This window comes from Strix aluco, chromosome 21, assembly GCF_031877795.1.
Source record: "Strix aluco isolate bStrAlu1 chromosome 21, bStrAlu1.hap1, whole genome shotgun sequence".
NCBI classification, from domain to species: Eukaryota; Metazoa; Chordata; class Aves; order Strigiformes; family Strigidae; genus Strix; species Strix aluco.
Window position 1 is genome coordinate 391,366 of NC_133951.1, and position 22,855 is coordinate 414,220.

The window sequence follows — 22,855 nt, forward strand, 5'->3', positions numbered from 1 at the left end:
CTTTGGGCTTGGTGGCAGCTCTCCTGCCCCAGCCAGCCCCCAAGGGGGCCTGTGCTTGCACACCCTGTGCTAAACAACTTTTGTCCCATAAACCACCCCATGTTGTTCGTGATCCCTCCCTGGTGAAGCAGATGCCTGTACTACAGCCTTACTGCTCGCAGCTGCTCCAAGGAGTACTTCCCCTGGTAAATCACTAGTGTTCTGAGCTTGATGCGAGCTCCTGGAGGAAATTCAGCTCTGAGTGAGTCCCCAGGCTCCTGCTTGCCCTTGGAGATGCAACGAGTTCCTTCCCTGAGCTTCGAGATGCTGTGAGCAGAGGCCAAACGTGATTAACCCTGGCTGGTGACGGGGTGCTGCTCATCCCCTGCCTGCTGCGGGGGAGGCTGGGCACGGCCCTGTTGTTGGTAGATGATAAATGATGCTCTGAGCAGCAGCCCCAAGCGGGGCAGAGGCTGTTTGTCTGCATCCCTCTGCTCTGCCTTGCAGGAGTTGAGGTTTCTGGCCCCCTTCTTGGGGAAGGTTCTTTAATTGAAATAGATGGGAGCTGCTGCAGGCAGAGGCAGCCCAGCTTGAGCAAAGGCATCCTGGGGTGTCCCCAGAGGGGAAGAAAAACCAGTACAACCCAGAGTGTGACGGTGGGGAGGCAGTGCTGGTGGCACCTCCTGGGGATCTGTGACACAGGGGCTGGCTGGGGGCACATGCTGGTTCTTTCTGCACCTCTCTGATCTGTTGCTCCCCAGACCTTTTAGAGGGTTGAGCAATCATACTGAGATGCTTCTTGTTTAATTTCTGTTTGCATTTCAGACATTGTTGCTGTCCTCTGAGGAGCAGAAGCTGAAGGGAATTAAAATATCCAGCGTCTTTGCTTTAATATCATTGACCTTCTGCTCTGTTGGGTATTGGCAGGCTTCCCTGCGGCCACATCCTCCTCCAGCATGGTCTGCGGACTTTTTCTTGGGTTCCTCAAATTTTCCCCTTACTCCCATCTTTTCTCCTCTACCCCATCCACCACCTGCCCCTTCTTCCTCCTGCTCCCTCTTGGCTCCCCACAAAGTCCTTTGCCTCTCCTGCAGCAACCATCACCCCCCCACCTGGCCTTGAGTCAAGGCACTGAGTATTCCTGACCCCAAAGCAGATGGAGATGTGGACAAGGGGGAGATGTGGGGATGGCTCATGGCCCTCCACAGCCTGGAGGAGCCCCGGGTGGGAAGGGTCCTGCCTGCCACACCTCAAGCCGGGTGGCAGAGAAGCCATGGCCTTTCGTCCACCCCCCTTGCTGGAAGGAATTGCTGCGCAGCTCATCCACCTGCCTTTCCTAAAGGAAAGCGATGCCCCTTCCCACCTCCCACCTCTGCACTGGCTCCAGTTTCCAGGGAGACAGATGCTGGGAAAGCAGTGGAAGTTCTGGAGCTGTCAGAATTGCACAACTCAGCATCAGGTAGTGGGTGCCCCACAGTTCCCCTCCACCCCAGCCTGTATCCCACCCATTGGGGGACAGAGGGACCCGCTCCCCCAGGAGCAGCTCCCGTCAGTTAGTCCTGCTCAGCATCGCTGTGTGACAGCTTCCTGGGCAGAGGGGATGGTGCTGCGGGAACTGACCCTTTCCTGGGTCGCTCCTTGGGGCTGTACAGCCTCTCTGCTTTGCAGGACTAGGGCTGGAGAGGGCTACGAGGTGGCGGGTGCAGGAGCTCGTTGTGGTGGGAGTGGTGCTGCTGTGCTGTGACTGTGACCGTCAGTGTCCCCTCTGCCCTGGGGCACCTGTCCCCTGGAGGTACTGGGGGGATGGATACTGGGATGGAGGGGTAAAACCCAGTCCATGCTGGTGCCCTGGGAATGTGGCTGCCCTGATGCTGCTCCGTGCCCTGTCCCTGGTGTTGCGGGGAGCCGAGGTCCCCAAGGTGCAACCTGCACAGCAGCTTCATTCCTGTGCCCACCACTGATGGAGACTTCTGGAAGGGAGCAAATGATTGTGAATAACCGTGATCATGGCTTTGCAACACTTCCATAAAATACAAATGCATGATAACATCTGCATAAATTATTCAAGATAATCAGCACGGGGGATATTTCCCCGGCAATTTCACGTGGGCTCCTGGAGCTTGATTGTCCCACCCGCTGTGTGTGCAGCAGAAAGGGAAGATCCTGAGCATCCCAGGTCTCCCAGCTCCTCCCGTTACTCTCCTTAGATTGCAAACTGTTCTCCCTCCTGCCTCAATGCGCTTTCCCCCAGCTCCCAGCACTATTAACACCTCTAATTAGAGCTGCTTATTGATGTACTGCTGTTTGTCTAAGTGCAGCTGATCAAGACAGAGAAGCCATGAGCCTAAGTGAATCGCAGCTCCCTGCCTCGCGGTGCAGCAGCCTGCACGCCCAACATGGTGCTTCTCGGGTCTGGGGGAGCAAGGAGAAAAGCAGCCAGGTAGGAAAGAAAGTGCAGAGCAAGCGTGTGCTGCCAGCCAGCCATGGCCATGCAAGGAGCTCAAGGTAATACTGGCATTCTTCTCTCTGGCAGTTGTTCCATGACTGCACGCACTATCCCTCAGGAGAACAGTGTCCCTCGTGTGCCTGCCTATATTCAGTGCTGCCCCATCGGGATTGCCTCATGTCAGGAAAAAATCCATCGGTACAGTGGGTGCTCCAAGGAGGAGGTGTGGAGGCACTTACAGAAACACCCTCCCCGTGGGGGACCAGAAAATGGTCCCAGCACCCAGAAAGTGCGACCTGGCACCCAGGAATGGATGGACGGCTGGGTGCTCACTGCAGGAGCCATGAGCACAGGGGGCTTGAGGGCATGAGCGTCGGGGCAGGGTCCAAACCCCCAAAAGCAGCTGGGCATGGGGGTCTGCCCCTACAGCTGGGGTGCTGGGCGACATGGTCCTGGTCTGTCCTCCCAGCACAGGTACCTGGGAGGGCCTGGGCGTTTGCATCTCTGTAATGCCTCTGCCAGACGAGAGCAATTCCTGGTGCCGAGGCAGTGCTCTGCAGCTGCGGCTGGTACTGGTGTAACTGGTGTAGCGAGAGAGAAAGGAAGGATTAACGTAGCACCCTGAAGATGAGCGTTTAGACTCTGCCTCCTGCCAGCGGCTGAGCAAGAGTCTGTGCGATGACCTGGACACGCTGAGGCAGCTTTCCTGATCTCCTCGCTCTGCTTTGAACCCAGCAGCTCCTCCCGGACCACGTGCACTGACAGGGGAAGGTGGCACTTGGCTGCAGGGCCAAGCAATGGGGTGCTGCAGGAGGCAAGGTGCTGCCTGTCCTTAAAGCACGGCAACCCCCCAGCACCTCCAACTGTCAGACATCCTGGGGACAAGACGGAGAGGGTGATGCACTCCAGAAGGAGCGATTCCCTTCCCCCTCGCCGTCGGGTTTTATTAATTCCTCACGCAGTGAAGTCTCTATTAATAATGGCTCTAGGATCTGGCTGCTAAGCTGGGTAATGAGATTCTCTACCTGCTGTTCCTGTGCTGCTGTGATTGTGTTTGGAGGACAAAATTCTATGTGGATTAATTAAAATGAAAAACAAAAGGAAAAAAAGGGGTTTGTTTGAATTATTTACTAGTTTCCAGGAGACAAAGCAGTAATTGCAAATGTCTTATTGCAGGTGTTTGGAGGGGGGATGCTCCTTCCTCCGAGCAAGAAGAAAAGTCTGGTTATTTACTGGTGTTGGAGGAGATTTATCAATCCTCACGAATGCCAAGCACAGCTCCAATTGCTCCTCGTTTTGCTGATTCCGATTTTCTCCTCTTGGTTTCAGAAATTCAGAAGAGATGGGCTCTGAGACAGCTTTGACGTGGGTAAATGTGGGAACACGCTCTGCCAGCAGTGCACGCTTCCCTTGTGTGTAAGTAAATGTAAGGGGAAAAACCAAAACCATGATGCCCTGAGGGACTGTCTGTTCTCAGTCAGCTTTCCATCCATGCCAGGGCCCCTCTGGCTCCCACGAATGCCTCCACGTGTTCCTCATGGTGCCCCTTTCTGAACGCCCATTGTGCCAGGAGGCTCCTGAACCTGAAGCAAGGGGAATCTCCCCAGGATGGAGAGAAGTGCCCTTGGGGGCTGACTGAGGTCTCGTCCCTAACGGACACTCCTGATCCCTAACCCATGGCTGGATCTGACCCCAGGGAAAACCCACCATGGGCTGTGTCACGGCTGTCCCACCGTACTAGGGGCCGGGGTGGCTTTGGCAGTGTAACCCAAGCCATGCTCTGCTGGGCTGGGGATGGAGGACTGGTATAAAATCAGGTGTTGAGATCCTGTCTTCCTTCCCAGACCCTCTTAGCTGATGGATCATCAGCATTTTAGGGAACCATTCTGTGCTTTTACTGCTCTCTTACTCAACTGCTTCTCCCCCTGATTGCTTCTGTCCGTCTCCTTTCAACCAAGGTCCTCGGGAGCTGCTTAATTGACTTCAAAGGGAACAGAACTTGCTTGAAATTGAGTTTTGCATTCCTCTCAGCCTCCGTGACAAAGCGCCTGGTGACCCCATCTCCAGCTCCTGCAGTAGTTCACCTTCACCGGTTCGTCTACAGGAGAAGAACAATAGAAAGAAAAATGAAAGAAAATGGTGCAAAAAATTCCATTTAGTACTATACAGTGTGATCAATATTCCTTTGTCTCCATATTCAAATTGTGAATTCTGCTGAGGGGAAACAAGTGGAGCTGCCTCGTTGGAGACGAGAAGTTAATCTTTAAAGCCAATAAAGATTTAGGACAGTGTAATTGCTTTAAGATTTGGTACTTTAGACTATTCAAACTTCCAATTTTTAACCCAACGACCTAGATCCTTGGCAATGAAGATGACTCAAAATGAGGAGCAATGACACCTTGGCATCCTGGAGAGAACCCATGGTGATGCTGTGTGCTCTGGGATGTGGCACCTTGGGGTCACTCACGGCTCGGTGGTGGTGGGGGACACCTGAGAGCTGGCTGCTGCCTGTCCCCAAAAGCATGAGCAGTGAGTAGAGAAGGTGAAGAAGAGTAAGATGGGAAAGAATATAGGGGGAAGTGAAGGAGAAAGCACAACCTGCATGGTAGGGCAGGGTTTGGCCAGGAGCTGGTGTTCATGAGGGTGGGTTTTGGCTGCGGCTGTGACGCAGCTCTGCCTGGCTTCGGGAGCTCTCCTTTGCCTCTCTCCCGAGCAGAGATGCTGCCCACCCATTGCCCTGTGCATCTGCTGCTGCTGAGCACCCCCAGGTTCGCACCCCCCGCACTCCTCACAGCCTCCATCGGTGACCGTCAGATCCACTCCAGGGCATCAAGGCTGGAGGAGGCAGAAATACCTTTCTCCCTTCTCTGTTGTCCCCACTGAGGTGAAGGGGCAGGAGGCCATCCTGAAAGCAAGCCACACACCAAAGCAAAGCGATTGAAGCAGCTAATTACAGGTTATTATTCACCAAGGAGATCGCTGGGGCTGGGAGCTGGAGGAGAGGGGTGCAATGGCTCCACGTCCCTCGTGGGAAGCTCAGCCCCAGCTCCCGGACACTGGTCCCCTTGGGTGGCAGGCGCAGAGGCACAGCGGGAAATGTCCCGGGGGATTGGATATCCTTCCCCACCAGCAGCTGCCTCTGGGAAACGCGAGCCCTGCCAGGCTGCTGCCTGTGTTTCTGCCCGCAGTGAAGGGCAGCCCCAGGCATTCAGCGGGGGTGAAAGCCACCCCATTTTCAGCCCAGACTAAAGCATCCTGCTGCGGATGTGAAGGCCTGGATCCTGCTCCAGGCGCTCTCCAGGAGAAGGTGGACCAGCCCTTAACGGGGGCTGGCAAAGCACAGCACCCCTTTCCCTTCCCTGCTGGAAGGGGAGTAGAATTCAATCCCGATCTTTTCTGCTGTTGTGATTTTACAGTGTTTATATGGGAAGGGAGCGCATTAGCGAAGAGGTAGATCATTATGTGCTTATATTATCAGCAGTAAAGCAAAGTCGCTTTTAATTCCTAATTCCACCATTGTCTGACACATTTCTCCATGAGTTTTCTATTCATCCATACTTTTTTTTCCCTGGGTCTCCACTAATAGAAATTGCTTTGTTGTTAAACTCAATTTCACTCTTGACTGGATTGAAATATGCTTATTTCCTTTCTAAAATAATAATAATAAAAATCTAAAATGATTTCCACTCATTGTATATGAAAAGTGAACATTTTTCTTCATATGGCCTATCAGGTTTAAATGTCTGAGGGTTTCAGAGGTTTATTTTTTAATGGTCTAATTGCATGATCTCAGCCCATAGCTGGGGGCTTTCCAATTGCTGCTTTATGAATTTGAATAAGTCAGGACAATATATGATTTCTGGGTGATTTTTGAAGACTTTTGGCAGAGATGGGGATGCAAAATGAAACTTCTCTCAGTTTCTGCCTCCCAGCAGGTTGCTATGCAGCATAGCTAGGGCTGGCGGGCATTCAAAGAAATCACCTTGAGCATCCCCCCAGTGCTGGCTGGAGAGGTCTGTGGGTTGGTGACCCCTCCTCAGCCCCCAGTTGCTCCGTGCTTGGATAATCCCCAGCACCACCAGCTCCTGGGACTGTGCCCTGTGCCTGGAGCTGACCTTGCTGGACAGGGCTGGGAGGATGAGGAAGGTGCTTGTGGCTCCCAGGGTCTACCAGGTGCTTTGTGTTAAGACAGAGGCTTGACAACAAAAGCTACCTGTGCTCAGTATCTGCATCTGTCTCCATCAGCACTGGGCTGGTGTGCTTGGTTTGCTTGGTGCAATCCTGCTGCTGCGGTAGGTGCCCAGCGTGGCTGTGCTTGCTCTGTGTTTTGGGGCTGTTGGGGTGCAGTAGCTCAGCTGAACCCTGTGAGAGATGGGCCTGGGTAGCATCCAGCACATGGCAGGGGCTCTGTCCCTCCGGTTACTGACGGGGTGACTGGACGGAAAGCCCAGCAGGAGGTAGGGAACCCCCAAACCCAGCTGGAGGCTCCTGATATCCTCGCTGCAGTGAGGACACCCCAGGGAGCCCTGGCCTGTGCTGAGCTCTCCTGCTCTTCTCCTGGCTGTGTCCAAAACAGGACAGCGGAGGGCCCTGTTTGGGGCCTGATCCTGCCATGCCCAGTCCCCAGCACAGAGGTGCCCCAAGTGTCCCCAAAATGCAGCTCTCCCAGTGAGATGAAGCTCAGCTTGTTACTGGAGCGAAGCACTGGCATTCCTGCTCGGCTCTGGCATGGGCAGACTGTCGTCTCCCCATCTCCTCCTGCCAGTCCCCAGAGACCAACAGCAGCAACAGCTGGGCCCTTTTCCCCATTATCTGTGAGAAACGTGAGGTAAGGGGAGTGAGATGCTGGGGACAGTGTTGCAGAGATGCCATGCGTGAATGCTCTCTTCGTGGATAATGAACGTGCATTAATAAGCAACGCAGGAGCCTGTGGAGCCCTGGCTGCCGGCGGGGCTGTGTCACCTCCCCAGTTATAACGCTGTGGGGTCTATACCCTCCCTGGCTCCCCCCCTGGGGACAGCCAGGGTGAGAGGGATGGGAGCTGCTGTGGGGCATCCCAGCGTTGTGTCCCCCCAGCCTGCCCGGGATGTGGCAGCCGAGGCAGCTCTGGAGGAGAGCTGGGGCTCCGCTAGTCAAGGAATAAGTGAGGGAGCGGGACGGGTTTATGAGATGTGAAATGAGGAGGTATGGCTGCCATCGAGGAGAGATGCGCTCGCTGCCCGGCTGCAGAACTGCGCTTGTATGTCAGCAGGAGAAGCGCTTTGCCTGGGGTGTGCCAGCGTTTGAGGGGAGCTTTGGGGCTGCCTTGACTGAGACAACGGCACTTCTCTCCCCTCTGATGGGCTGCAAGGGATTGGGGGGGGGGACACACACGCCTTCAGCTCCCCGTTGGGTGCTCGGACTGTGGCAGCTGGGCTCAGGGACACGGTGTACGTGGGGCAGAGGCAGCAAACTCCGTACAAACCCCAGCAGGGAGGGCTGCGAGCTCCCTTCAGCACCTGTGACTCTCCTGCAGTAATTAGAAGGCTGAAGAGTTCTTGCTCTCCTAACCTCAGACTTTATTTGCTTTAATTACAGCTGAAGCTCGGCATACCTTGTCCCTCTTAATTTGGCTAATGCTGGTGCAAGCCTTCCAGCAGCCTGTTGCTAACTGCAGCAGCTCCCAGCTCTGGCGCTCCCCAGATGCGTTGCAGGGGGTGGAAGTGTCCTGCCCAGGCTCCCCAGGCTCACTTTGGGTTGTTGATATGAACCCTGGGCCGCTGCATAAGTCCATGCACATGTGGGAGGCTGTTGTGGGGGGTTATAAGCTTTCACTTCTTCCCAGCCCCGTGGTGGCACCATTTTGCATCCTCCTTCTTTCTTGAGCTCCAACATTTCTCCAAATTGCACGTGTTGATGCCACCAGGTCAGTGAGCTCATTTGGCTGAGCCCTGGAGCCCTGGGGGATATAAAATCCATCCTGTGGGATGGCTGAGGGGGCACCAATGGCCCCTGGACCCCTCTGACTGGGGAGGCAGCACTTGCTGCAGGAGCTCAGTATAATGTGCTAATAAGCCTGGGAGGCTCCTCCAGCTTATTTTTCTTGCGGCCTCCCCTGTGCGATGTCCTTTCGATGCTAATTCAATGGCTGAGCAACGGAGTGTCCTCCCGGGACTGCACCGGGCTGGAAAACGCTGCTCAGCTGAGTGTGACAGCAGGCAGAGGAGGAGGCAAACCTGAACTGGCAGCTCAGAGAACGCTGCCCAGAAAAGGGACTGATCCAGCCCTCGGGTATGACTTTTTTTTGGGGGTGCCTGGATCCAACTGAGAACACGCTGCCTTGTTGTCTTCCTGGTGGGGGCTCTCGGGGGGGTTTAGCTTCAAATCACCTCACCCAAAGGGAGGATGCTCTCCTCCCCTTGGGAGCTGTGGTTCAGCATCTCCCACCCTGCCCTGCTGCTCTCATTTACCCCCGGCTTGGTCCCTTCTTTGTTTCCTCTTCCCTGCCTGGACTTGAGCTGGGCAGAGCTGCCCGCGGCAGGCAGCTGAGCTCCCGAGGGTGTCAGGAGTTCCCCCAGGGGAACTGCAGCCCTCTTCATGCACTGCAGCGATACGAATACATCTCGGTGATCTGCTGTACAGCTCTCCTTCTCTCTTTAATTTTTAATTGCTGCTCTTGTTTCCTCTGGGCATCTCCCTTTGCAGCAGGGCAGTCAGGAAACCTTTCTGACCAATAAAGCTGGTTCAGTCTTTCCTTTTACCATTTGCATTTTCTTCTTGGTGAAGCCAGGGTCATTGCTGGTTTTAATTAACATTGAAAGAAAAATGCACTAATTTCTTTCTTCAAGAAGAGAAAGGGAAATTCACAGCTTCCCTTCTGCTCTCAAAACATATAATCCTACTGGGAGCTGAGGAGTGATCCTTACCTCTATTATTTTCCTTTGCTGTAAGTGAATTAGCAGCTAATGGAAGTGAAGGATTCACAGTGCTGACAGCTTGCAAAGGAAGGAGCTTCCTGAATTCCCCATGCAAGGCTGTGCTGACGCTGCCCTGTGCTGACAGGCGCTGTAGAATCCCATGTTTTACACCTGACCTGGCCGTGCCCCACCAGCAGGTACCCGAGCACCAGCACTGTGTGTCCTGCGCTGTGCTACCAGCACCGTGGGCTGCAGCCGACGGCCTGGCCCAGCTGCTGAAGACTGCAACCAGCTTCTTCCCCTGCCCGATCCATCCCCAGGGGATGCTGCTGGCTCTGACCTTTCAGCTGTGCAGAGGTGCTGTACGTCACTGCCGGGCTCCCAGCTGCTGTCCTAGGGAAGGAGGGGGCAGAGAACAGTGTCTGCCTGGGGTTACATTGCATCCCACCAAGACCCAGCCATGCAGAGAGCCCCAGGGACCAGAGGACAGCCCCAGGGACCAGAGGACAGCCCCTGGGACCCTCGCGATGTGTAAAACACCCTCCGGGGTCATGTCAGGTGCCCTCTCACAGCTGCCCTTCAGCTGAGCAGCACTTGGGGTTTTCAAGCTTTACAGGAAAATGCTGCATCCTCTGGAGGCTGCAATCATAAGCCAGCGGGTGAGTCTTCTACACCCCATGGGTTCAGTGCTCCGCAGCAGCAAGGCCACCCGTGCTGCTTGCTCTGGGGGATGTCCCATCAGCCACGGTCCCTCCCAGTTTCTCTTGGTCCCCTTCAGCAGTCTTGGGGACACGTGTGGCTCCTGGACTCTCTGTAAGTGGGGATGCAAAGGTGACTTTGGGACACTGCCATCCCCTCCCTGCTCTTCGCCCAGTGCCCTCTCCAAATGCTGACATAGGAGCGAAGTCAGGGCTGTTTTTGCCACTTCTGGGAATAGGCAGAAAGCCTCGATGCACTGAAGGGGAGGAGTGGGGCTGCCTTTATGGGAACCCCCGGTACAGCGAGAGCTCATCGCGGTGCTGGCAGGCAGCTGCGTGCTGGCGGGGCGGCTGGTGATACTGGCGCAGGAGATCAGTGCCAGCCTCGAAGCCTTTCTGCCTTGTTGCTACAGAGATGGACAGAGGCGTGAAGGCAGTAATTGAGGCTGAGCCAGTGATGGAGCTAAGTTATTTTATATCAATAAAGAGTGCCTTGTACCCAGCAATGTTGCTTGAGGGGGACGGAGAAGTTACTGTGACTAAGTGATCTTATGCCCAAAGCATTTGGGCATTGCAGCTCCTGCAATCAAATGATATGTCTTATCTCAAGGGCAAAATTGTGTGCGGGGAGAACTTGAGAAAGTAGCTTGTCGTAGCACATTACAACTCAGTGGTTTGCTGTGATTCTTCTCCTCTGTGATCATTATTTTTTCATGAAGACTTGAGGCTCGAGAGGAGGCTCCAAGAAGAAACATGGGCAGAGTCTGAGCTCCAGGCTTTGGAAAGCATTGAAGAGGGGTCCTGGTCTGAGGCAGGGACTCTCTGGAGGGTCCTGGGGTGCCTGTGGAGCCCTGGCAGCACTTGGGCAACACTCACCAAAAGCCAACATAAACACTGTCACTGTGACCTGTCTGGAGGTGCCCATGGCTGTGCTGCCCACAGCTGAGCAGTGATGACTGCCATTCTGTGCCCTTTACAGGAATATGACATTTTAAGCTTTGTCTGTGGTGGTTTACAGCCCCCCTTGCACTTATAATCCCTTTTCTCTGGTTGTGGTGATCTAAACCATCATGTTCTGCCCAGCAATGACTGGATTAGGGAGCTGTGGGACTCGTGGTAACATGGCTACTCGAGATCAGAAGAAAATTCCCAAGGTCTTTTGCTGGGCGAGTGGCACAGGGGGATGTGCTGGTGTTGGAGCTGGAACCGTGGCTCTGCCCTGGGTTACGGGCAGGACTGTGGAGGTGGCTGTCTGGAGCCCATACCAGAAATGCTCCATGTCTACTTCTGGCTGGACAGGGGCTCTAACTGGTAGAAAACTGGTTTCTTTCATACCAGTCAGCTGCTGAGTTGGTTCTCTCCATTCCCTGCTGCTGCCCAATTTGTAATAATAACAAATATACATGTGTGTGCGTGTGTGTGTACATATAACTTCAGTATATTGATTTTTGGGGCCATTGCTTCTCAGCTGCTGAAGAAGATAATTCACCACTTTATTACCATCCTTGGATTTTAGATTTATCCCTCTCAACAGAGAGTGAACTGGTAGTTAATTAAGCTTTTGTTTCAAGCAGCAGCACAGGGAAGGGACTGTCTGCTGCAGCACTTCTCCTCAGGGACAAGGGCCCCAGGCGGGCAGTGAACACCACATTCCCGTCACTGGGGGATGGATCCTGCACAGGACGGGGCTGGCAGGAGTTGAGAGCAGCAGAGGTAACTCTGCCTGGCTCCCCAGCCAGCACCGCGAGGGCAGTTGTTCCCTGCCAACCCCAGCACCCTCCCAGGCTGTGGATATGGGACATGCTTTTCCCCATCTCTGGACAATCCCTCTCCTGCATGGCCTCGTGGCCTCGGGATGAGGCTGGATGTTCTGCAACAAGAGGCAGGAGAGATGCAGCGAGGGGAGCAGTGGCTCTGGTGGCCTTGCTCCCTCCCTCCCTTCCTCCCTCCCTCGCCTGGCCATGGAAGTGTCCCTGCACGTTGGGGTTCCCCCACTAATCGCTGGTTTTATGGGGTTTTGCACATTGCTAATGGGGCTGTTACAACCTCACTAATGCCTCTGTGCTGCCGTGCAGGGTAATGGAGAGTTGCCGTCTAATATGCTGGCTGGAGCCAAAATAAAAGCTTGTTGAATGGGGATTGCCAAGAGCAGATTTCTGAATTTTAATTTATTTTATATTTTTTGCTGGCTGGAACTGCAGCAGGCGCTTGGAGGAAGCCAAAGTGGCTGAGCTGCCTTCTGCCTGCCCGAGAAATGGCCAGACCCTCGGGGGGCATTTCCAGCCTGGGGTCAGCCCTGGAAGGAGACGGGGGGGCGCCATCTCCTTCCCCGTCCCTTCTCCCCTTCGATGACCCTCACCCCTAAGTCTTAAAAAATTAATGTGTCCTGCCTCGCCATACCCCAGCCTGTTCCTGCTGGGACGCTGCTGCCATTGGCCTCAGGGAAGAGCTGCCACTTGGCACGACCCAGAGCTTGTGGGAGGCACAGAGGGTCCTTGGCACTACCCTTATGGAGGTGAGAGGGGGGGTCCCATCCCACAGCAAAATTCACCCCACGCTGGAACTCTCGTAGCCCCCTGCTCTGCACTCCCTGCGATGGGATGGTCTGTTTTTCCCCCCAGCCTCTCAGGAAGGCGCGGCTGGCTCCTGGCATGCGGGAGGCAGCGATTTGGCTGCTCCATTGACCACTTCATGGTGTGTGTTTACGTGCATTAGGAAGGTTTCCAGCCCCATCACGCTGAGCTGGTCTCAGAGCGAAAGGCTGCCGGCTGGAGCGGTGCTCTCAAGAGCAGCAAGTGGGGAAACACCAGGTTTTAAGGTGGTTTTACAGCTCAGATGGGGACTAAGGTTCTCCTGTCAGAGAAGCAGGAGCTGGGAATGGAGGGAGCGGGCAGGAGGAAGGAGATCAGGGGTGGCAGGATCCCCATAGCACCTTCATTAGTCTGCTGATTCCCTTCTTGCCTAAAAACCAGGCTAAGAAAACCAGGTGTTCTTTCCAGAGAAGGCTAGATGCACCAGAAGACTCCCAACTGCACCTAAAACGGCAAGGACTGAGGCACACCGGCTGGAGTTCAGTGTCTGTCCAGCCCAGGGCGTCCGCATGGTGATTGTCCATGAGGTCCCCATGGGACAGGCTTTGGGGAGGGGTGTCCTTGCCAAGGTGTTGGTTGGGCTGCCTGTAGTGAAGGTCAGGGAGAGCTGACCTTAGGGTTTGAATTTGGCTTGACAGTGTCGCCTGCTGCTTCTGAGCCTCGCTTTCTGCAAGTCCTCAGTCTGTGTGTCCATCTACCTCAGCCCGGTATTACCCTGCTCAGACCCGGTGTGGCAATGACTCCTTCCCTGGCCACGAAAAGTGTGGATGAACACAAAAATCCTTTTGTATTTATGAAACCCTAAAGGATACGTTTTTTCTTCTCACTTCTCCTTGGCAAAAAGTGCTGTTTCATGGGGAGAAACTGCTGTTTCATGGAAAATTTCCAGCTGTGTTTCATTTCTGAGCTCGCCTGTGGCTGATGCTGTTGTACCATATGCTACCTGGAGCTCTGCTGACCAAAGCCACCCCTGGTTTCCACCACGGAGAAGGAAGCAGAGTGAGTGCCTGGAATCCCTGTGGAAATCGGAGCTACGCTATCAGAGCAGTCATAACACGGCATTTCTCCTTCATCAGCCTCATGGGAAAACACCGGGATTCTGCACAAGCGAAGGAGCCCACAATTAGTTTATAAAAGAGGGGGTGGTTGGCTGTGTGGCGCTGGGAGGGCGTTGTAACTGCACAGCACTCGCAGAGTAGGTGGTTGAGCCATGCCGGGTTGTTGGGGTTGGAGGAAGGCTTCTTGCCTGGGAAGCAGGATGGAGAACGGCTGGGAAAGACCATGGCAGGAGAGTGTCCCACCCTGGGGGAGGCAAAGGGGCAGCTTTCCCCCAGCGTCACCCTGTGCTTCATGGTGCCCAGGGTGGTATCAAGAGGGACAGCGAGCCCTGGGGCCAGCGTGGCACGAGGGGGCCCTGTCTGCACCAGAACCCCCCAGACAAGAGCCTGGTCGTGTCCCGGAGCCCAGGGTGACAGGCTCCTTCCAGCCCTCTGCGATTTTGTGCTCACCCTGCGGGGTGATGCGTCCCCTCCCTCAGTGCTGGTGGGGTGCACCTGTGCCGGCCGGGTGCCGGGGGCTGGAAACGGGGTGCCTCTGGGCTCTGCGCACATTCAGCTGCTTCAAGTCCCCAGTTTTGAGAGTTTTTTTTGTGCCTGTCACCCTTCAGACATGAGGCGGGAACACCTCTGCTGAGCTCAGCAGCTGCTTCTCCTGCCTTGGCTCTCACGGCCCCTTCTTTGTCTTCCCAAGGACGCCTCCCTGCCCCCCTCCCCCGGCCCCCCCACGCCACCCTGGCCCTGTCGACAGCACCCAGGGGTGCCCGGGGACACTGGGAAGCCACGTGGTGGGCCGTGACTGTGACCCCCCAAAAAAGAAAACAGGGTGATGGCGAAGCAAAGCCGCAGCCGGTGCTGTCAGAGCCAGACTCCAGCCCCCCTTTTTCCCCAGAAGCGGGGCTTGCTCTGCTTCTCGCAGCCCCCAGAAGCAAACAGACCCGCGGGGGCTGTGCTGTGACCCCCCCCCCGCCCCCCCTTTTTCCCAACAAGGGCTCCCGAAGTCACCACGCCGGGGGCTGTCACCTGCCCTCCCCGCCGCGAAACGACCCTCTTCCCCCCAAAAATGCCTCCCCCCCTCACCCCGGGGGCAGCCGTACTCTGCACAGCATCCCCCCCCCTCCCCAAAATAACACACACACCCCCCCCCCGCCCCAAGCCGCGCTGCCGCTAGATGGCACGCCGCGCCCGGCGCAGCCTCCGCGGGGCGGTGCGGGGCGGAGCTGCCTCCGCGGGGCTGCGCGGAGCGGTGCGGAGCGGGGCAGGGCAGGGCAGGGCGCGGTGCCCCGCACGGGCTGCGCGGAGCGGAGCGGAGCGGCCCGGCAATGGGCTCGGCCGGCAGCGGGTAGGGCTGAGGGCGGGCGGGGAGGTGCTCCGCGCCCCCTCCGCGCCCCGCCATGCGCCCCCGCGGAGCCCCGCGCTCCGCCCGCTGAGCCCCGCTCGCTGCCTCGGTGGGTCGGTGGGTGGGGGGGGGGTGCGGGGGCCGCCCCCTCCCCGCTCCCCCCGCAACTTTGAACGATGATCACAGTCAACGCGGATGGGAAGATAATGGTCAGAAGATGCCTCGTCACCTTGAGACCCTTTAGGTAAAGTTGGTGTTTTCTTGTCCCTCCTCCCGGCTCTCCCCCGCCTCGCTCGGCCCCTGCGGGGTGGGAAGCGGTTGTCGGAGCACATTTTGCGGCGGGGGGGGTGTGGGATTGAGCCCGCTTTAGGATGTCAGGGATCCAGGCAAGTTTGCCGGCTGGTCGTGCAGCGCTGGCTGGCCGGCGGCTCCCGGGTCTCTCCTCACGCCGGTGTATTCTGGGGGTTGATTACAGGGCTGTTTGCCGCTGTCTTTTTTCAATACCGTCCTCGGAGGTGTTGGTACTTGGGGGGGAGTCGGTTCCTCTGTTTTAAATCTGCAGGTGCTGATGGGGGCTTTGGAACCCACCCTGAACTGGCAGCCGGGCTGGGGTTGATATCCAAGCCTGAAACCCTCCGGCCCCAGCACGCCCGTGCCCACCTATTGTTTTTTTCCCCTTGGTGTAACTCTGCCCATTTTTGCCTCCATGCATTCGCTTCCCTTCTCCAGTCCTTGCTCTCCAGCTTCCTTGTTTCACCGGAGATGCGCTTTGGTTGCTCCCAGGCTTGAGACACATGGGAGATGCTGATAATTGCTTGGGTTTTCTATGGAGAGAGGGACCAAAAACCCACAGAAGAAAGTGCCTGGGGGGTGAAGCACAGTGTGGGGTGAGCCTAGTCCGGCAGTTGCCAGCGCTCCCCACTGTGTTTGGGGGCTGGGGATCACCTGGGATCACCGGAGGGGTCTGGCCGCTGTCTTTTTGCTTAGCCCAGGCTACCGCCCGGAGCTGGGAGGGAGGATGGGGCTGTGCTTGCGCCGCTCACTTGTGCTCAGGTTTGGAGATGTTGTCTGCCGCTCGCCGGGAGTTGCCTGGCTCTGCACTGCTTGCTGGAGGGACTCCTGCTGCTGGATCCCGCAGCAGTACCCTGGGGCTGGGGAACTTGGCCAAGGGGATGGTGGAAAGTGGTGGCAGAGCAGGGGCATGAGGGTCCCTACGGCTCGGGCTTGCTCCGAGTGTGGGGTGGGGAATGACTGTGAGAGAGGTGGGAAGGAAGCAGTGACCTGGGATCAGGCTGGGGAAGCACAGGGAGGGAGACACAAAGTCGCACTGGAGATGAGAATGCACGTGGACGAGGGGTTTGTGATGGCAGGAGAGCACCAGGCTGGAGGGTCCCTGGTGTCTGTAGCAGAGTGGAGCACCTGCACCGTCCTGCCTGCGTGTCCTGGGCTGGCTTTTGCTCTCAAACCAGTGCAGACCAGTACATGTGCCACTGGAACCAGTGGAGCTACCCTGTTGTTAACCAGTCAGGCTTTCCCTGTGTAAGAGGAGAAATTCCCAAGACCCTCTCCCAGCTGTCCCGCGGTGGCCAGCTCTGCACTTCCCCCATTCTGAGCGTGACCCTCCACATCACCGTCCTGTGTCCCCTCGCTCCCAGCCCAATGTGGGCAAGTGTTGGCACTGCCCCGCTCCTGCCGTAACCCGGTGCAAATCAGCAGTGCTCCCCTAAAATCAGCACCCCGCGTTCTCAGCTGATGTGAATCAGGGTTGACCTACAGGAGTGGGAATACTGGCAGTCAGGAGGGGTCCTGTAAATCAGGTGCTCATTGCTGGCTGGGCAAAGCCTCACTGCTCTAGGCAAGTCTGTGGTGTGATCCCCTGCCTGGTGCAGACTCCTGGCAGCGGTGCCATCAGCAAACAGCGAGCAGGAAACCTGACCCTTTGCACCAAAACATTTCATTAACCACGCTCCAGACGTGCTTAGCAAAGCAATGCAAAGCCCTGAGCTCTGAAAGCACCTGCAGTAAATGGGAAGGAGGGAGAGAGAAAATCGGTGTAGAAACAATGTGTAGAAATGTCCAAGGATGGCTCTGACTTCATCTCAGCAGCAAAGGGTGTTTCATCTTTGACAGTGCCAGATTTGGGCGTTAATTAGCTGTGGAGCCCTGGTCCAGCTTGCCCAGCTCTTGGTTTTGCAGAACATGGGGAGTTCAGGCAAGTTTGCCAGCTGGAAACCAAAACCAGGCTTTCTGTGTGTCTGTAGCATTGGCCAGTAAGAGAATTCACTCTGGCCTCCTTTGTGGAGGACGATCCCCGTGGCTGAGCATCATTTCAACAGCACTGTGACGGTGTCGAGCTCTGAGCAAAACAAGGTTTGCAGGAGAGGGAGAATCTTTTATTAGCCCGACTGCTGCTGCTATTAGAAATTGTGGCTCAGTTTTTGGGCTCAAGAGACTCTGGTGTTGAAAACTTGTCTAATAAAAGATGTTACCTGTCTCTGTAGCCCTTGGTTTCCCCGTGCACCTGTGTAATATTCTTGCCGTGGGTCCCAGCTGGGTGATGCAGCACCATGGATGCAGTCCCAGTGTCACAGCCCCATCCCGCTGGGTGCTGCTGGCCTTCCTCCCCCCATCGCCTCACAACTCATCACTCAGACCCTCCTGACTGTATCCAGCTTTCACTTCCATGGGCCAAAATCTGCAATGACTGGGGCATCACTTCCAATTTTCACTAAAGACTCAGAGAATTTGGCTTCCTTCTCTTTTGGGCATCAAGCCAGAACCCAGAACTGTGAACATTTCAGTTTGGGGAGGATGTGGAGAGGGACTTGGCACCAGAACTGTGCCCAGGCGATGAATTAAATGTAATGTGGGATGACAGGCAAAGCCAGCATGCAGAGTGGATGTTATTTGGTCATTGGAGCTCCGTGGTCTTCAGTGAGTTAGACTTGATTTTGGGGGCAGAGGACACAGTGCATCTGGTGGGTGATTTGGAATACCTGGGGTCTGGTTTATTCTACCTACTTCATGCTATTTGTTTTCTGCATAAAGAGTTTCTGCACAGTTAAGGCTCGGCCAAGCATTTTTATTCACCTGGAGAAGATCAGCACAAAGTAAAAGAGATGGGATCCTCAGGCTGAGGGCCCATCCCGGCAAGCTCTGTGCTCCCTGAGGCATTGCTGCTGGACTGGATCTGCTTCTGGATCCAATTTCAGTTAGGCTCTGATCCCTCTTTTTTTAAGGAAAAAGGATTCTGTCTCTCCCCTACTCTCTCTGTAATCCAGTCAAAATGAAAAACATTATGTCTCCTAATGAGATGCTACAGCACAGATCACCTTTGTATCTTTTCCTTTCCTTCCCCCTTTTCTTTCTTTCCTTCCCCTTTTTCTTTCCTTCCCCTTTTTCTTTCCTTCCCCTTTTTCTTTCTTTCTTCTTTTTCTTTCCTTCCTCTTTTTCTTCTCGGTGTTTAACCATCACTCCTTGCCAGAGTATAATTATGAAGATTAAAATGCATAAAAAAGGTCTTGCATAATGATGAAGGTATTGTCAATAGGAGGGGTGAGAATGAAGAGCAGGATCAGATCTGATTATTTAATCAGGTGATGCTTTGTTAAAATGGCCCTTGGGGAAGGGAGCAGCTGGCAGCAGGATGGGGCCTTCGGGTGGGTTTTGTACTATGACGTGCTCCCAGGGAGGACCCTTGGTTGCAGGTCATGGCTGGGCTTTGGCCTCTTCCTCCAGCTTGTGCTGTTCTCTCCTGCCAGGGAGGTGCCACAGCAGACAGTGTTCCCCACTCTTGCCCTAAGGACAAATTCAGCCCTCTGAGGCCAAGCTGGGAGCTGCAATCCCCTCTGTCGTGTTCCCGTGCGCCTCTTCCAGACCCAGCACTGTGCTGTGTGGGTGGGCACAGGGTGTGGTAATGGGAATGGACTAATGTCCCTGAATCACCCCCCCTCCAAGCAATTAATGGGACACCACGTTGCTTCGCAGCATCAAGGATGCTCTGCTGCCTCCGCAGTCACCTCCCTGCCAGAGCTGGACCACAGATCTCTGAAAACCCTCCGCCAAGGTCTGCTCTGGGAGAGGGGCTGAGGTCTGTAGTCATGTCTGTGTGCAAACACAGCAGCTGGATGGTTCATCAGCATCTGCTGGGGAGGGGATGGCTGTGCTCCGCCGGCTGCTTGTAGGGCATGCCAGCCATGCTTATAGCCAGGCCTTTAGGGATGGGAGTCTGGATTAGCAGAGTGCACAATGCTTTTTATAGCCTGTTTAAACTGCTTTCCACCCCCCAGGGCAGGCTCATTCAGAAATAAAAGGAACATGAGATGCTCCACTCCCGGTGTGCCTGCACATGGATGTCAGGCAGTTTTAGTGATGCACTTGAGTGTCCCCTCTCCCAGGTGGGTCAGGTCTCCCGGTGCCTGGCAGTGGGTCTCTAAAAGGGTTAGTGAGCATTTGTGCTGGTGTTTTGTGCTGCTGGCAGAGCTTGTTAATGCTAATGAGCCCAGGGTGTCACTTTTTCTCTTGATGAGGCAGGAATTGAGAAGGGGACTGGGAGCTGCTTGTCCAGAGCCCATGGCCAGGTGACCCTGATCTGCTGGGACCCAGCTGGGGATGAGGCAGGGCTGATCCGTGGGAGTGGGGGCATGGATGGGGGTTAGATGCCCATCTGCATCCTCCTCAGAGCAGGTAGAGGAAACCCTTTGCTCTTGAGCTGTCCGATGCTGAGAGCAAAGCTGCCCTAGGTCTGGGGCTCAGGCTGCGTGGCAGCAGCGTTGGAGCTTGGGGGATGGAGGTAGGGAGCTCGTGGGGTCCCAGGAAGGTGCCATGTCTTGCCCTGGAGCCCCTCTAGGCAGGGCAAGCCTGGCCGTGCTGTGCTGGGACAGTAGGGACCTGCCCTGGGAGCTCCTCTAGTAGATCTCTCTGGGGAAGCCCGGTCCTTCTTGAACTGCTTGACGCTGTACTTCAGCTCTCCACAACATTTCCTGTAGCTAATGAGTGCTTTGAAGCAAGTTACTTTATTTGCCAGCCCTTTCCAGCAACAGATAATTGCAATACTGGCATGTTGTAGTCCAGACTTAATGGCTGGCTTCTAATCCTCTGCCTTTTAACTACACAGTAATGATTAGATGGAGGGCTGTGGTGTTCCTTTGCAAGCCTTTCTCTGGAAAAGCCTGGTTTCGGTGCTGACGGGCTGTGCTGTGTTGCTGTGCATGGCTCCTGAGCCCTGCGGATAATGCTGTGAACTTGTAAAGGAGAGTTGCTGGTTCCTGCCCTCCGTGGTTTGGTGGTTTGCTTCGCTTCGGCTTGGGGATGCTGAGAGGCAGAAATGCCAGCGGGCACCCCCAAGGGCTTCTCAGCTCCCACATAAGATTTATCTCTTGAATGACAAACCTGTTGTTTCACAAGGCTGGCTGGCAGTTGTCTTTCCTCCTCCTTCTTCTTGAAATTTTCCTTGGGTTTGGCCGGCTGGGATCCCGGGTATGGCCGCGGCTCCGGGAGCCATCATACGTGATGCCTGGCAGCAGCTCTGCCAGGGCTTTGCCCGTGTGTCTGTTGGAGGATGCTGCACCTCCACAGAGACTCGGAGGCAGCGGCAGCATCTCTGAGTGTGTAGAGTCCAGGTGTTCAGTGCAGTGTGCTCTGCTTGCGCACCGGGGAGACAGGAAGGCTTGGCTTTATGTTCCATGGTGCGCAATAACCCTCCTGCTTGCACAGGGCTCCTGCCTTCAGACTTTTCACCCCCAAAAGAGTCACTGGCCTGAACTTGACCTGAATAGGAGCAGTGTTGAGAGCTCCTGCCTGTCTCACAGCTGGAGGTGATCACAAGCTTGGCTGGGAGCAACGTGCAGGTCGGCATCCTGCCCGGCACATCCCCGGGGAGCCGCTTTCCTGCCAGCCCGGATGAACAAAGCGGCGATGGGATGGTCCCAGGCCACTGTGTGTGCCACCAGTGTGGGTCCCTCCTTGTCCTGCCCGCACTGCACGGGCTATGCTGGACACAATGACAAATACCGGTGGCCTAGTTACAGGGGGAACAAAAGACCTTTTTTTTTTTAAAAAAAAAAGGGTTTTTTTTAGATCCTTTGAGAGGAAGGGAAGGTACAAGGTCTCTCTTTTCTCTGGACTCTCCCAGGAGGAAAGTGGGTATTGTTTATTGTAGCGGTTCCTGCGGTCTGGGTTATTGGGCTGGATCTAGTGGAGCATCATAAGGGCAGTCGTGGTCTGGCTCAGCTTTCCCACCTAAGGTGCAAGTCCTCTGCTCCCTCTCAAGGCCTGCCCATCGGAGCAGGCTGCAGGGATTTCGGAGGGTGTTCTCAGGCAAAACCTGCCTGCTCAGTGCCAGGGTTTGGGCAGAAGCATCTTGTGGCTCTTTATGAAGCACCTGTGGGTCTGGCCATGGTTGGGGTGAGGTACTGGTGTGCTCTTGCGGGGCTGGGGCCGCAGCGATGCTCCTTGCCTGGGCTGGATGGGGTGAGCCGCAGGGATGGAGCAGCTGGGAGGGAGGGAAGGATTGTCCCAGCTGCCTCTTCCAGACACCCCAAAGCAAAGTGGCTCCTGCTGCTGTGCCGACGGGTTACCCCAGGGGGCGAAGGGTGCTGGGGCTGTCCCAGGAGCGAGCAGGTTCCTTATCACATCTTGCTACAGCTCTGCTTTCTCTCCCACAGGATATTTGTGCTGGGCATTGGATTTTTCACCCTGTGCTTCCTAATGACGTCGCTGGGAGGGCAGTTCTCAGCCAAGCGCCTGGGGGACTCACCCTTCACCATCCGGACCGAAGGTAAGCGCGCCTCTGTGCCTGTCCTGTCCCGCGGGATGCTCAGTGACCCCCAGGCGCGTGGTCCAGCCGAGCTGGCGAGCACCAGGGATGCACAGAGGATGGTGCTCGGATGCCTCCACTCCCAAAGCTCCCTCCTGACCTGTTTCAGGGATGTCAGGACGGCTCGGGGTCCTCTTGGCCCTTCTTGCCATGGCATGGGACACTTTGCAGCCATGTGGCTAAAACCTGGCTGTGCTCACGTCCAGAGGTGTGCAGGCACAGTGGGGATGCGTGTGTTGGAGAGTGGCTGCTGACCCTGGCCCGCAACAGAGGGATGGGAAAACACCAGTGGCTGGACTGATGGGATCAGACCTCCAGCTGCTGGCGGTGGTGTGGGTTGCATGGGCTGCACCCAGTCTGATGTGCTGAGAATTTGGCTTGGGTGCTTGGAGGGCTCAGTGGTTTTGGGCAGTTTTGGTCTGCAGAGAGTGGAAATTGTTCCTTAGGGAAGGGAAAATAAAAGGCCTTTGTGGTTTTGGAGGTACTGAAATGTAGAAGAGAAATATTCTGATTTTTAGCAAGTGTGCTTTCTGTTACATTTTTTTTAAACAACCTGTTTTTGGTGAGATGTGCAGTGAGCTCAGGAGGCAGCTTCCATGGTGGGGGGACTGTGTCCTGCCCTTTCTCTGGGAGGACACTGCCACACTGAATCGAGCTTCGCCTTGACTTTTCCTCAGTGGTCCCAGCCTGGAACAGCACAACTGAATGGCACAGAGGGAAATGCCCAGCTTGAACTCTGGTGAGCAGGGTGAGATAAGCTTGCTCAGGCCACTGTGGTCTTCTCCTCCTCCATACCAAAGGCGTGGAGGGATTTGAGCTCCCCAGCCTCACCTGGAATTTGATTTTTGGGCATGAAATCCTTTCCTTGCGGTGCTGGAAGAAGTGATAGTTGCATTCCTACAGAAGGAGAGGACTAAAGTGGTGGTTTCCAGAAGTTGGATAGTGCTTGTAAACTGTTTAGTTGACTTTCAGACAGATTAATGTGCAGCCTGCAGCAGCTGGCTTTTTCTGCCCTATGGATAGAGGACATGGCG

The 22,855-nt window shown here is 55.5% G+C and overlaps 2 protein-coding genes across 3 annotated transcripts in view; both read left to right on the forward strand.

Moving 5' to 3' along the window:
- MFSD11 (major facilitator superfamily domain containing 11) overlaps window positions 1-4,417 on the forward strand; it is a 40,088-nt gene extending 35,671 nt beyond the window's left edge. Inside the window, exons 15-16 of the mRNA XM_074846959.1 lie at window positions 3,755-3,841; window positions 4,384-4,417. Of these exons, the coding sequence (XP_074703060.1) occupies window positions 3,755-3,841; window positions 4,384-4,402 (106 nt within the window). The 3' untranslated portion in view covers window positions 4,403-4,417. The remainder of the gene's footprint in view (window positions 1-3,754; window positions 3,842-4,383) is intronic.
- Window positions 4,418-14,982: 10,565 nt separating this feature from the next.
- The window catches only part of MGAT5B (alpha-1,6-mannosylglycoprotein 6-beta-N-acetylglucosaminyltransferase B), a 69,818-nt gene continuing 61,945 nt past the window's right edge, over window positions 14,983-22,855 (forward strand). For both annotated transcript variants that reach the window (XM_074847019.1, XM_074847020.1), the window contains exons 1-2: window positions 14,983-15,248; window positions 21,670-21,782. In XM_074847019.1, the coding sequence (XP_074703120.1) occupies window positions 15,181-15,248; window positions 21,670-21,782 (181 nt within the window). In that variant the 5' untranslated portion in view covers window positions 14,983-15,180. The remainder of the gene's footprint in view (window positions 15,249-21,669; window positions 21,783-22,855) is intronic.